Source organism: Elaeis guineensis, chromosome 7 (genome assembly GCF_000442705.2).
Source record: "Elaeis guineensis isolate ETL-2024a chromosome 7, EG11, whole genome shotgun sequence".
Taxonomy (NCBI): domain Eukaryota; kingdom Viridiplantae; phylum Streptophyta; class Magnoliopsida; order Arecales; family Arecaceae; genus Elaeis; species Elaeis guineensis.
The window spans coordinates 104,872,129-104,886,793 of record NC_025999.2 but is presented as its reverse complement, the minus strand read 5'-3'; the positions used below and the strand labels follow the sequence as shown (position 1 = coordinate 104,886,793).

The 14,665-nt window shown below is 37.2% G+C and overlaps 1 protein-coding gene across 2 annotated transcripts; it reads left to right on the top strand.

The window, feature by feature from the left end:
- The first annotated feature begins 671 nt into the window (after positions 1-671).
- Positions 672-5,334, top strand: LOC105047825 (plant cysteine oxidase 2). Of its 2 annotated transcripts, none has more exons than XM_073260630.1 (5): positions 672-978; positions 2,750-2,871; positions 3,524-3,683; positions 3,852-4,055; positions 5,031-5,334. In XM_073260630.1, exons 1-5 carry the CDS (start codon positions 819-821, stop codon positions 5,150-5,152), a joined length of 768 nt encoding a protein of 255 aa, XP_073116731.1. In that variant the 5' UTR covers positions 672-818; the 3' UTR covers positions 5,153-5,334. The 2 variants fall into 2 exon arrangements, with proteins under 2 accessions (XP_073116731.1, XP_073116732.1); XM_073260631.1 differs by having other exon boundaries at positions 690-1,940.
- Positions 5,335-14,665: the final 9,331 nt, after the last annotated feature.

Below are 14,665 nucleotides of genomic sequence, written 5' to 3'. Positions count from 1 at the left end.
GCGTTTGATGGGGTTCCTGCAGAGGCCGTGAGGTGGCGATCGGACGTGTGGTGTGTTGCTACCATTCTGTTTGGTGTTTCCGTCCAGGGTGGCGACCGAGGGGCGGCACTGGAGGTCTTTATTAATTTTGCTTTGAAACATCTTTCATGGCTGGATCTTGTTCAACGATGTTGGAGGACGTTTTCGTGTCATGCGCTTGGCCTTGTTTGACACCTATTTTATGGATCCATCTGCGGCGTGGGGGAGCAGTTTCGACTTCGTCGGTTCGTTGTTACTGGTGAGTACTTGGGCGGGCGTTGTTTAGGTTTGATGGGATCCAAGAACGATAGAGCAACGTCCGTGGTCCCATTCTCTATTATTTTATTTCTGCGGATGATTTTATCATACGGTGTGTGCTCGTCGCTATTGTGGTGGGTCTGAATCCTCCCCACGATCATCCATCTGGATCCGGCCATTGGCGGCAGCAATGCGCCCATCCTCTTCCTCGTGATGGAGGTCGTTAGGCGGCAACCCATCCATCGTGTTGTTCGGGGTTCATGGATCACGTGGTTTGCAACTTATTATTTCCATCGGACGGATCCAAACATACTAGTTTTTTTCTTTTTCTTTTTTTTTTTTTGGAATTTTATGTTAACCACTCCGCTCAACGGATCGGGTTCGGCTTGGCTCCGTTCTCCTCTGCTTCTGCTTCTGGTCCGGAGGAAGGGAGGCGAGGGTTAAAAGGAAGGGAAGAAAGAAAAAAAAAAAAAAAAAAAAAAGGCGGCGGCCACCGGCCAGGCAAGGTAAAGCGAGGGGAGAAGGAAGAAGGGAAAGAACAAATGGTGGAGATGAGCGGCAGGTCGCTTGTCTCGGTCCTTCTCGTCTTTTTCTTGTCCCTGCTCGTTCCTTCGGAGGCTGAACCTGTAGACCCTCGATCCCACGAGCTCCGTTCATTTGGAGTCGGAGATCCAAGAAAAGCAGCAGCTAGCAGGAGAGGGGGTATGTCATATGCGTGATATATGGGGATTCTCCCGTTGGTATCGTAAAGTTTCTTCTTTCAGGGAGTGGGAAGGGGTGGTGTTCGTACAACCATACCGTTTGCTTCCTTTTAATGGTTTTCCATTTTAATTTAAGGAAAAAATATTAGTATATAGAGAAGAGTAAAAAAGGGGCGAGAGGCGAGAGCTATTAAATATAATAAGCCGCCCGGTTTCGGTGTCGGTCTTGTGGGCGCTGGTGCCGAAAGGACGGTCCACCTTTGGCTTCTCAGGGGTGAGGAGGCACCCACTACAGTGGGCGGGTTCGTAGGGCGGACTCCGGTTTTCCCTCCCCTGCCTTGCCTAGTTGCCTTGCGTTGGAGAGAGAGAGGGGGGGAGATTTTTCCAAATCCATGCACGATGGCCCCCGGTTTTGCTTCTCTCCCCCTTCTCCTTCTTCTTCCTCCCTTTTATTTATATCTCATCTCACCTCGTAGTCTCGGGCGTTTCATCGACTGCCCCACACTTCCTTCTCCTATTCGACCGGGGATTGGAAATCAGACGCCCAAATCAGATCCCAAAGCGTATTCCACAATCGATCGCTTCTGTATCCACCATTTCTTTCGTCCCAGGAGATTTTTTGTATTCCAATTCGAGTCGCATCATAATCTGCTGCTGAAATAAGATCTCGGATTCCCGGAATTGGACTGGATCGGATTTTGTTCGTTCCGGAGATGAAGGTCGAGGAGAAGATGAGAGGAGTAGGAGGAGGACAGGCAGCGAACGGGAGGAGTAGGAGGAGGAGGAGGAGGAGGAATGGAGAGGATGAGGCGGAGGAGGAGATGATGAGGAAGAGGACGACGCGGCGGGTGCAGGCTTCCTCCACCACCATCCAGAGGCTGTTCGTCGCATGCCGGACGGCCTTCAAAGGCCCGGGCACCGTCCCCCACCCAGATGACGTCCATGTCCTGCGCCTTCTCCTTGGTATTCTTGTTTATCTCTATATTCATTCATTCTTCTCCTTGTTCCTTCTCTTTTTCACTTGAGAACTCGCGATCCACGTTGTCTTGTGTGAATGTTTTTTTTTTTTTTAAATGATTACCTATAAAAGCTTTCATTCTTGGTGATTGCTTAAGGAGCTTCTAAATTTGTGCAGAAATCCTGTCTCGTTAAATATGGAATTCAAAAATTGTAGCGCCTTTTATAATTCCTATTTCTGTTCCCAAAGTGAGTAACCGAGCTATCACAGTCTCTTGGCCTAGACATCAAGCAGTTATGCTTGACTTTTGTCACCGTTCGTTAATGCTCTTCCAATTCCGGTTTCTATTCTGTTCCTACAATGATTCACCGACCAGATAGGAGCTGAGTTTTCTTCTTATTCCAACCCTTGTTCGTTTACATATTTTGGCACTCCCGGTTCTTGTGTTATTGGCCCATCCTTGAATTTGTCTTTTTTTTTTTTTTTTTTTTTTTTTTTTTAACCGACTATTATTCGTGGGTTTTCACAGGGCAACAACACTGTACGTGCCATAGCCCTTGTTAATCCTGACATCAACTTTTAAGCGTCATGCCTGTTTCATGTAACAATTTTGGAATGGTATTTACTACGATTACTTAATCATTAGTTAATATATCACGTATTATAACCTTTTTTGCCATATTCTTTTGTTGCTATATTCTAGTTTCAATCGGATTCGTGTCTGAACTTTTAATGTTGTTCTACTTCTATGTACATATATTAGTTGATAATTCAGTTAACGGGAGATCTGATCATTTGATGCGATTCATTACAGACAAAATGAGACCAGAGGATGTTGGTCTAAGCTCTGATTTACTATTCTTCAAGTCTAGGAATGCTGTTAACAGAGCTCCACGGATTACATATTCAACAGTGTACAAGTGCAATAACTTTTCGGTAAGATAACTTGTGCCAATCAACAAAGCTTGCTATGTTTGCTAGCATGTTCCTACAAGCAAGTATTCTTCCCTTTTTATTATACTATGTGATTATTAGAAAATGTTTGTGTTCTTATTATTGACCAAGCAAGCATGATCGTAGGTTGTGACTTGAAAGGTCTAATGGGAAGGCTAAATGTAGAACATTATACCACATAGTAAACAAAGACTTGAAGAGAGGCAAACTGGAGATGTGGCATCAGAATCATATTGGTGAGAGGGTGAAACTATTAAAATTCGGAGAGAAGGAAGAAATTTGCAAATTGTGGAAAAATTTTGCATATCATTTGCCACAAAAACTACTTATTGGTATATGCTTAAAACGTATTATTTTTATCCATTACATTTTCATTTTGAATAGATCTCAGCAAGAACTTGATAAGATTTTGAAAATTTGAATAATTATATCTAATGCAGACAACTCTTAATGATTGCATTAAAGAATGCAGCTGCTGCTTTTTCATTTCAGCTGATGTGGAGTCTTTTAACTCTCTGAGAGAGCAAATTAAAGCTTCTTTTTTTTTTGACGCCTTCTTCAATTATATTTGGAACTTATTTAATACTGCTGAACTGCTTTGCTGAATAGTTCACCACCCCCTGTAATTTTGCAGATGTGTATATTCTTCTTGCCCCCAACAGCAGTAATTCCTCTTCACAACCATCCAGGGATGACTGTTTTTAGCAAACTACTTGTGGGGTCAATGCACATAAAATCGTATGACTGGGTTGATCCAGTTATAATATCAACTGACTCCAAGCCCTCATCTCAGCGTATCTCTCTCTCTCTTTCTCTGGGTCTTACACCCCCCCCCCCCCCCCCCCACCTTTTCTTCTTCTCCCTCAATATGTGTTTGTGTGTTGTGTGTGCACACACGAATTTAACCTAGTATTTATTTCTATGCATTTGCTTTTGTTTGATTAAATTTGCTAATCTTGCAGTGAGACTGGCAAAATTGGTGGTTGATTCCGAATTCACTGCCCCATGTAATACATGTATTCTCTATCCAACTTCTGGAGGGAACATGCACACATTCAGAGCCATGACACCATGTGCGGTGCTTGATGTCCTAGGACCCCCTTACTCGAAAGAAGATGACCGTGACTGCACATATTACCATGATCATCCTTACTCCAGCTTTTCAGGTAAGCAGCACTTTGCCAAAAATATGTTAATTGATTAAGAACAACAATCTGCTGTCTCGGCATAACATGTTTGCCTCCCCTGTAAAATCCGTGTTCTTGTCATGTGCATATTTTGGTAGCTATTGTAATTGAGGTCATGCAGTTTTGCATATGTTAGTGGTGTCAATAAAGGATTCTTCCCATAATACCTAATTACATGCTTTAATATAAGCCTTGTTTTTCAGGCACTTTATTAAGCCAAACAAGTTAGAATTTTGTTGAACCCTTGTCAAAAGAAACTTAACAAGTATCCGTTAGTCAGATACCTTCAGTCATGCCTAATACAATATATGTTCACATATTGAGTAGTTCTTATAGTCATGCCACTGTCATGTATAGATATGCAATTTATTGTATCACTACAAACACACAGTTGGTTTATTATAATAATGCTAGGCTGTGGTATAGCTTAGTAGCACAGATTTTACTATCAGATTACCTGGCTGATTGGTGATTGCCCGTTGAATCTTTATGTGTAGGATAAATGCCAAATATGTGTGTATGGTTGCACATTCTAGCATGCATTCATGTGCACGTGCTATGTTTACATATCTCGTCCATTTGACGTTATATATATGCTTTCACAGGTTTTTTTTCTTTGCCTCATCGAAGTGTAATATAAAAACATGGACTGGATCTTGTCGGTGGCTGACCTCCATTGACTAACACTGCTATGATAAAAATTAAGCAATGCATTGTAATACTTCATTATGGCCAAAGGAAAAGTGTTTACTATAGTGGGTGATAATAATTTAAATTAGACAGTCTCGTTTCTTTAGTTGCTATGCTATTTGTTGAGCAGATTAACTGTTGCATGAGAAACCATCAGCGCACCTATTCCGATCAATTGCTTTTGAAGTTAGCATGGTTCCTTCATTTAAAACCAGAAATTCTCTTTTGGTTACCGATTGAGGCTTTTCATGAACATGTTTGCAGATTATGATTCTGCCCAACAAGGAAAGTATGATCATCTCAGATGGTTGGAAGAGATCGACATTCCCAAGAACTTGAAAATGGATGGTGTGGAATATCTTGGCCCGCAGATACTTGATGATTGACAGCAGTATGGTTCGTTTTAGATCGGCACCACATGTCAGCGGAGTTATCTTTCTTCGTTTTTTTTGCTTTTGTTTCTTCTTTTGTTTGTTGAAGATATTGGTGCAGCATGAACATGTGGATTGTTTTCGTGCTAATATCAATACTAATTTTTTTTTTTTTTAATGAATAACTTTCGATAGCCTGATTGGGCGTACGCTTTGGGTGCTGGGGTGGTCAGATTGATGGTAGAATGCGTACCTAATGATATGTAATCTGGTGATAATTGGTGCGATTTTCGGTAGAATGCCAAGGAGGAATTTAAATTCAAGAGTGGAAAAAGATAAAAACGGCAGGCAGCTTTCCTCTTGGTGTCTAGGCCAATTGAAATTAATCCGGAATGTCACGGTGTTTTCTAATAACGCGTTGTACGTCGGCTGCTCTACGCCTTTGGCGAGGTAAATCTTCTAGAAGGAGCTTGGTCCTGATCTTGTTCACCTGAAGCAACAAGTTGTCGAACCAAAGAGGAAAGCAGGAAAACAGCGGATCCATTACCGATGACATGTTGCGTAACTTTAGTAGTTATAATCCGGAACCAACTTCTCCAGGCTCGGATATTTCATGGTAGACCATTGCAGAGATGCAGCGGGGCAAAACTGAGAGGAAACAAGCATCCATGTCCCACGGGCTGGCCAAGCGGTTCTCCCGGGTAGTACGTGGTCTTGTGAGTCCAAAAGTTGACCGGTAAAACAGTCGGGGAAGGGAGAAACCCGCAACTTAAATAAAATGCAGAATGCCAAAATCTTTGCCGCACTCGTTAATATTGAGAAATAGCTAAGCGAGTAGCCATATCCACGTGTTTGCTCCAATACATGATGTCAGTTCGAAAAAAGCCACCACATACAAAATGCTGAACGCAAACACACTATGCGATTTCATCTCAGTCTCACCCTTCTTTCTTCCTTTCCTCTTCTTCTTCTTCTTCTTTTCGGAGTGAGGAGGAAGTGAGGACTCACTTTTTTACTGCAAAATTGTTGAAAATTAAAGAAACTTCGCCCTCTACATGCCTATGCAAGCAAATCAGAAAGGTACATTTTTGGTAGAGATCTGTAGAATCCGGTGGTACCCCAGATAAGCAGGCAAAGGTCCGTCTTATGACCATGATGGCCACAAGCACAACGAACTTGACGAGTAGCTGATGGATCGTAATTGTGATGCAAGTTATGATTGCATAGAAAGCTATTTGCTTTATGATCAATATGATGATCAGCACCAGGTAGAAACGCCAGGTGAAAATTGAGGGGAGTTGGATCTCTGCCCTCCAGGGAGGCTGTCGGTGGATGTCCTCCAGATCTTAATACAAACTGAAGATTAGTGCTGATAGGCACATGCATGCAATTCATTTCCCATAATTGGCACGATGTTATGAAGCTTGCTGGTATTCTGGCTTGTGCGAATAAAAACCTCTCTTCCTTTCTCACATCTCCTGACAAGAGCACCAACCCATTGATGCTGACTGTCCATCTTCCTTGGCCTGAAGATCCACCATAAACGATGCATTGATGGCCCAACACTATTGGCTTTCTTTTAGATGTCGGTGAATCTCTCTCGAAACCCACCTGGCGGACACCCGGAAAATATGGGGAAAAATAAAATTTCAGAAATAGGTTAGGATCCACCCATAAACTCCAAGTAATGCAAACTAGCAAGTGACCCATGCTATGCCGTAAAATTTAATTAAATAATAAAAAAAATTAATAGGAAGATTTTTTTGAAGTAACACAAGGAGGAAGTGAGTGGGTCCCCCTTGCAATTAGTATTATATTAATGTGAATTACAACCTGTAGAGGCATTATGGTTAGTACATGACTTGTGAATGTTTAGATGGGTCAAAAGGAGAACAAAATGCATAGAGAAGTCCTATCAAGGGTGGGTGGAAGAACAAGAAAAATATACAAAGGGCTGATTCTCACTTTCTGTCCCATTAGAAGTAATGTTTAGCGAGTTGATTTCTGAAAAGATAGGAGAGGTATTTTGAAAGATTTCAGTTTCGAAGTTCACTGAGTGTCCAGCGATAGTAGAAAAGCAGAACTGTTTTCAGAATTTTTTTCAGAATAGAGCAGCTCAGCAGATCCCGACTCAAGATGTGTATCTTTTCCGGACTCTTCAAAAAGGATCAAAAGTATATATATCACCTCAAGGTTGAGCTCTGAAACTGCAGTTCGTGGGTTACTCTATCTGAGTTTTTGATCCAATCGGCTACCAGGAAGACCGCAGTTCTTGCTGATTCGTTGGATAAGCGAGCTGCTGAACAGAACAGCTTATTATTTCTCTCTGACCATGGGCACCACAAAGTAATTGATATAATGATATCCAGCCTTCTAAATTTATTTGAGATCCTCTGTCGTTGTCTCCATTCATCCCATAGAGTTTCTATATCTGATGGAAGATCTGTAATATTGTATCTTCATAAGATATTCTTCCAAACTCCATCGAGTAATTGCAATGCAACATAGCGTGATCCAAATCTTCGCAGTTGCTGTAACAGAATTGGCATCGGCTAGGACCGTGGAAACCTTTTTTTGCTAAAGTGTCAGCTGTAAGGATCTTCTGGTGATAACAAAACCAATTGAATAACTTATATTTTTCTGGAATTGATACTTGCCAAATGATCAAACCGAACAAGAATATTTTTTCGCCATGGATTAGAGACTTGTAGTAGGCTGACACAGAGAATTTATGGTTAGGAAACCATCTCCAAAGTCTTCTGTCAATATGATTCAAACGATCTACTATCCTCAGCATCATGGATAGGTTTTGAAGGTCGATTTGAGCAGCTGGATGGGATAAATTTATAAAGTTCTGGGACCAATTCTCATTTGACATAAAAGCAGCTACGGTGCAATCTTTGTCTTCCGCCAATCAATATAATACCAAAAATGTGATCTTTAGGTTGGAGTCAGTGATCTAGCAGTCATGCCAGAAAGATATGTAAACTCCATCACCAATCTATACTGTAGAGAAAGGAATGACATACTTACCTACATCTAGAATGGATCTCTAGAAGTTTGAAACTTTCCTTCTCAGGTTTTGAGATAATGTCAAAATTATACCCTTAGATAGTATGATTGCATTATCATAAGTTTTCACTGACTCTTGTAATCCGAGTATAATCTAACCCACCATTTCAACAGCAAGGCTTGGTTGAAGACTCTCAGATTGATTATCCTAGTCTTCCTAGCTATTTAGGATGATAAATTTGAGCCCAATTAGCTAAGATCTTGAAATTAAAACATTTCTCACTGTCATCCCACAGGAAGTTAAGACAGATTGAATCAATTTCCTTGATGATGGTGACTAATAATCTAGTTATAGACAAATAGTAGGTGGGAATCGCTTGAAGAACCGAGTTTATAAGGGTTAAACATCTGGCAACGGTGAGCACATTTCTTTTCCAATCAGATAATTTTCGATCGATCTTATCCAGAAGAAAGTTCCAATGATTAGCATGTAGAGACTTGAAGTGAAGTGGGATACCAAGATAATAGATAGAAAATTCTGATCTCTTGCAACCCAATATTATGGGCATTCCTATGAATTTAGCCCCATACCCAGTAATTGAGATTTGAGAAAATTGATTTTCAATCCTGAAAGTAGTTCAAATATGCATAATAGGAGCTTAATAATGTGAAGTTGAGATTTAGCTGCCTGACAAAATATTAGAGTATCATCTGCATATTAGATAATGTTAGCAAAATTTGTTGACTGATTCGACCCAATTGATTTCAGCAAATTCTTATTATATGCCCGAATCATCACCCTGTTGAGAATATCGACAACCAAAATGAACAAAAGAGAGGATAAAGGATTACCTTGCTTGAGACCTCTCCTGATCTTAAATCATTTACCTGGTTTTCCATTGATGAGAATAGTAGATGTAGAGACTGTCAGAATCTATGAGATCCATGAGCAAAATCTTGGGCCAAATCCTTTTTTTTGTAATAGAAAAAATAAAGTATCCCATGATACGTTATCAAAGACTTTTTTGAAGTCCAATTTAATCAAGATTCATTTCTCATTTATTTTTTTAAAATGATTAAGAAGTTCAGAAGCAGCAGTAAAGCTCTCAGCAATATTCTTTCCTTGGATAAATGCAGATTGTGAATTGCCTATCAATTTGTCAATAACCCTACTCAATCAAAGAAATTTAGAAATTATCTTGATGACTCCGTTCTCTAGGCTGATTAGTCTAAAATCCTTGATCAAAGGCTGATCAGCTTTCTTTAGAAGGAGGGTGATGTAAGTGTAGTTTAGTTTAGAGATATCTGCAATCCCCATGAGTAAATCGCTGGAAAGCTTGGAGAAATCGTTTTTCATTAATTCTCAATATTTTTGATAGTAGGAGATTGGGAAACCCTCTGGGCCCGATGCTTTGTCTTTAGCCAAGCTGAAAATGACGTTTCTTATTTCTTCAATAGTGAAACAGCTTCAAGGCATTGCAGATTTAATGATCCTTCAGGATATAGTTTATTCCAATCTAGCTCGAGATTCTGATGATCAGAATTATCCAAAAGAGAGGGGAAGTAAGATGAGAAGGCTTGGTGAATTGAGTCTTCAAATGAGATAGTTTCTCCGTTAACAGAAATTTCATTAATCTTGTTCTCCGTTTTCTGTTGCATGCTATTATGTGAAAGTAAGATGTGTTTCTATCATCTTATTTGATCCATTGATCACGAAAACATTGTTTCCAGTATTGTTCCTCCTGGGAGGAGATACCTTCGAGCATCTTTTTGAGATGAGTCTAGGTAGATCTTTCCTCATTCTATAATCCGAGTTCTTTTTTTTTATCAAGTACGTCAATTCTCGGTGACAATTTCTTTTTCTTTTAGAATATATTTCCAACATTGGATTTACTCCATTATCTGAGGGTCTTTTTCAGGTGTTTCAGCTTTTCGGCAAATATAGCGCATGCACTCAGAGATTTGGTGGGGCTGATCCAAGAAGAAGTAATAATACTGAAAAGTTCAAGATATAAGTACCAATGATCTTTGAAACGGAATAATCTCTCTTTTTTGATTGTTGGGTCAACCCGAGAGAATAGAGATATTTTTAAGGGGACATGGCTGGAGGTAAAAAATTAGTAGAAAGATTAGGATTAGCAAAATTTATAGTCGTATTGAACATTAAATGATGCACAAAAATGCTAATAAAGTTATTTGAAATGGTCATTGCATGTAAAGCTGCTATTATATGTAGATGTAGATAATATCTAGATATAAAAACTGTTTTCCTTATAAAAATATAACTATACCTAGCACTTTCTATTTAGAGCAGATGATATTTACATGATATCTAGTTTATTTAAAATCATCATTCGATGAAAAAAACACTGCTATTATTCATTTACCAAAAAAGAAACACTAGTATTATTTCCAGATATAGATAGTATATAGATACAAAATTTGTTTTTTCTTGGTGTATAGTTCTAAATTATAGGAACTACATCATTTTGATATTTAAATAATCACATGTTAAGCATTTATACGAGCATTGATATGAATAAATGCATTCATAATGATAATCCAAAATAAAGTACAAAAGAATTCCTTAGCAAATTTTTCCAATCGTGATGAACAAATTTTGTTCCCTATGAGTTAAATAAAATATTTCAGCACATTTTATTTGGGATAGTGCAAATCTAGTGGTACTTAATACTTCGAGATAGAGCAAACCTTTAGAATTGTTGGTTTAAATCTATATATAAAATCATTAACCATAAACTTATCCCCTACAAAGCATATATATATATATATATATTGAAATAGAGGCGTTTGTATTGGCAAAGCCTCTACTCGCCACATAAATGGCTTCTTTTTCTGCCACCTGAATGGGCTCTTCATTTATTTTGCTAATGTTTCCAATTCTGATGTTTCCAAATCCTAATGATATATTTTTTTTATTTGTCTTCGTTTCTCTCTCCGCCTGTATCTTTGACTTGCCTTCCCTTCTCTCTCCGGCTCTTCATTTATTTTGCTGGTGTTTCTAATTCCCAATGGTATTTTTTTACTTGCTTTCCTTTCCCTCTTCGTCCCTTCACCTTCTCTTCAACCCTTCCTCTCCCTCTTGACCGTCTTGCTCTTTCTCTCTTGGCAATCGCAATGCTCTTCTCCTTCGCATCTATCATTTGAAGACCAGGAATCTTATGGCCGACATTTGATATCCCATTTTGTCATTGCCACAATGGCCCACGGTGACAAAGACTGCCAATCGTTAAACCATGATCTCGCCAAACTGAGCTGAGGCTCTTGGATTTAGGGAATTTTTGGTCCAGTAGTAGGCATACATGTGCAAAGCGACCCATCCTTTTATTACTGTTAGATGTTAATGAATGTGATCTTAGTTGGTTTACTCTTTTTTGATTCTTGGCAAACGATTTGGAAGCCATGAAGTACAAGCTTCTCGAAATGTTCGAGACTATGAAGAGGGCGGGGGATGCTGGCAGTGTGTCGCTAGAGGCAGATCAATGCATGGATGTGCTACAGCAACTAATGAAGATCCCAGTCACGATCAAGGTTCTGGAGCCTACTCAGGTGCTCCACTGTTTTCATTCTTTGTGATCTTTGATCCTAAGTACAGCTTTGGCTGTCTTCTCTTCTTTCTGGTGAAAAAGTTTCTTTTTCTGATGTCTATTTATTGTCTTTTTGGTGGTTGATGTGCGTTAGTAGAGTTCTTATTTGATCGAACAATCACTTAAACTTTAGATCGAGAAAAGCTAGCTAATATTTTTCGGGCTACTATTGATATTTTTTTTTTAATAGCTTAGGTATTTCTCTTATTTGGTTTAGATGTCATGGTAAAAGGTATGATTGATTTCATATAAAGCATTTACTTTTTTTTTTTTGCTTTTCTATTTGGTTGATTTTTCATTTCTTGGGTAAGAATGAGTTTTTTTTTTTTTTTTTGACAATTGGTCTCCTAGCTATTTGAACTTTCCCTCCATTGGAGACTATATTTGTGGTTCATGAAAAATCCTTATATTCTATGTATTCTGGGTGACAAGAAAAATATAGAGTTGTGTTATAGTTATCTACATCATTGCTTTTTGATTGATTTTGTGAAACAATTCTAACATTGTGATTTTGGTACATTATTGAAGTGCTATGTTATTATAGGACCTAAGTTTCTTTGTTAAGGAGATATCAAAGTATGTCTACAATTGAATCAGCCATTGTATGATTTGTTAGCCAAAATGATATTGTATGACATTGTATGATTTGTAGTTTTTAACCAAAATTGCAGTACAGATGCATCATTGGAGTGATTCTAAATTGACCATCTTCTTCTTTTAGTAGGCTGTTCTTCATCCTCAATGCTTGTGGTTATGGAAATGTTAATGAATGCCATGGGAGGCATTTGCTAATATAAATGTATTATTCTATTCTTTCTTATTTATTTGGTTTTTGGTATAACTTTTATATATTTATTTTTTATAAAAATATTTATTTTAGAAACATTAAATATTTATGTCAATTATATTCTCCTCTATTTTTATTATCTATTATTTATTGTATTCAAGAATAGTTGGAAAAAAAAAAAACTGCAACCCATGTATTTAGGGGTGGCAATTTTAACCCGCCGTCGAGTGTCCAATGCAATTCGATCCGAAGTGGGGCAAGTTTTATCCGATCCGATTGAAATCTAAAATAGGTATGGATTTTAGAAAAAAATATTCAAAGTAGATTCGGATCAAATATGGATAATGATATATTTCGATTCGAATCTGATCCGATATAACTTTAATATATATCTCGTATTCAAAATTATAATAATTTTATATGATTTATATGTATTCAATTTCGTTCAATCCAATCAACTCCTCTTATATATCTATATCTGATCCGATCTAATTCGTACCTCTACTTGATCCAATCCAACCTGATTCAAGATGAAAATAAGGTAGGTAAGAATATAATATTTTTATCTATGAGATGGATATGAATATGAACTGATCGAACCCATATTTGACCTATTATCATCTCTATATGTATTATATGAAATATAGAGCTCTTCTTTGCTGTATGTATGATCTCTTCACTTGCAACGTGTTTTTAAATAGTCCAAATAGGGAAGTCAAATGTTTCCCTTCTTCGTATATTTAAATCAAAGCGCAAATAGCATGAATGTTTGTACTGAAACTTCTTAATTATAGTAAATTCTATTCAAGTACATCGATTCACTCCTCTGCCATAATCCCAGGAGGTACTCTCCCTTCCTATTTCATAATCTTCTAAAATAGAAAGATGTGGAGAGCGAGGAGTACAAGCAATGAATAGCATGTTTCCCTTCATCATGTATTTAAAGTAGGACGGCCTCATGATTTGAATATGCGTGATTTGAATATGCCTCAATTGTAGTAAAAAGCCAAAAGGCCTTCTAGATCTAGATTGTACTTTTAGATGACAAAATCTTCTTCTTATTGGAAAGTAAAAGGAGGCTACAAAAATTGAGTCTCATTCATCTAAACTATTTATATTCGATTGAGAACTTTTAAAAAAATATACTGTTATCATATTTCTCTTTCTTCATCCCCTGCTTGAAAAAAATGTGTCCAACTTAAATATTAAGAAATAATTTTTATTATTATCAACTTAAATACTATTCTATTAGTGCTAAGTAAATCAATTTTTGAGGTAATATCTCTTTATTTTCCACGTATATATTAATAAAAAACATGTGTGCTTACTAAAAATAAAAGGATATATTTATCCTTCCCCTTGTATATTAATAAAAAACATGTGTGCTTACTAAAAATAAAAGGGTATATACTGCAAGGAGAATATAGAACAGCATCTCATTTATTATATAAAAATATAGAATTTTTCAGGAAAGAAAGTGGACCCATCTTAAATATCATAAAATAATTCTGATTGGATGGTAGCTTAAATACTATTCTATTATTATCAAAGTTTTAAATAGCATAAATATTTATGCTAAAGTCAAACACTCGAATGATCATCAAGTTGGAGGAAAAGTGGGGGAAGAAGAGGGAGAGGATTCTTGAAGAACCATACACATCGTTGGAAGGGATGTTTATGATTGTAAAGTGCACATATCATTGCATGAAAATATATCTTATAAAATAAAATAATTTTTTTTAAAAAAATATTTTATTTGAAAATATTATTTTTTTTAAAAAAAGATGGAAATGGTTTAGATTAGTAAGAAATAAATAGAATATCAAAATATATAACTGATGGTTGGGCTTAGACTGAGAAATTTCATGTCTCTACTGAAGCAAGATTTTGCACTTGAACTTGGAAAAAGTATATGCTCATTATTTGATTGAGCTACTACTTTTAGAAGAAAAGCATTGCGAAAGTTTATGTAGAGGGTCTTTTTGTAATTTAGAAGAAAATGGACATTTCTATAATATAATATTAATATATTAAAAATTAATAAAAATAATAAATAAATAATATATTAATAAAATAAAATATTAATAAATTAATATAATAATATTTTATTAAAAACTAATA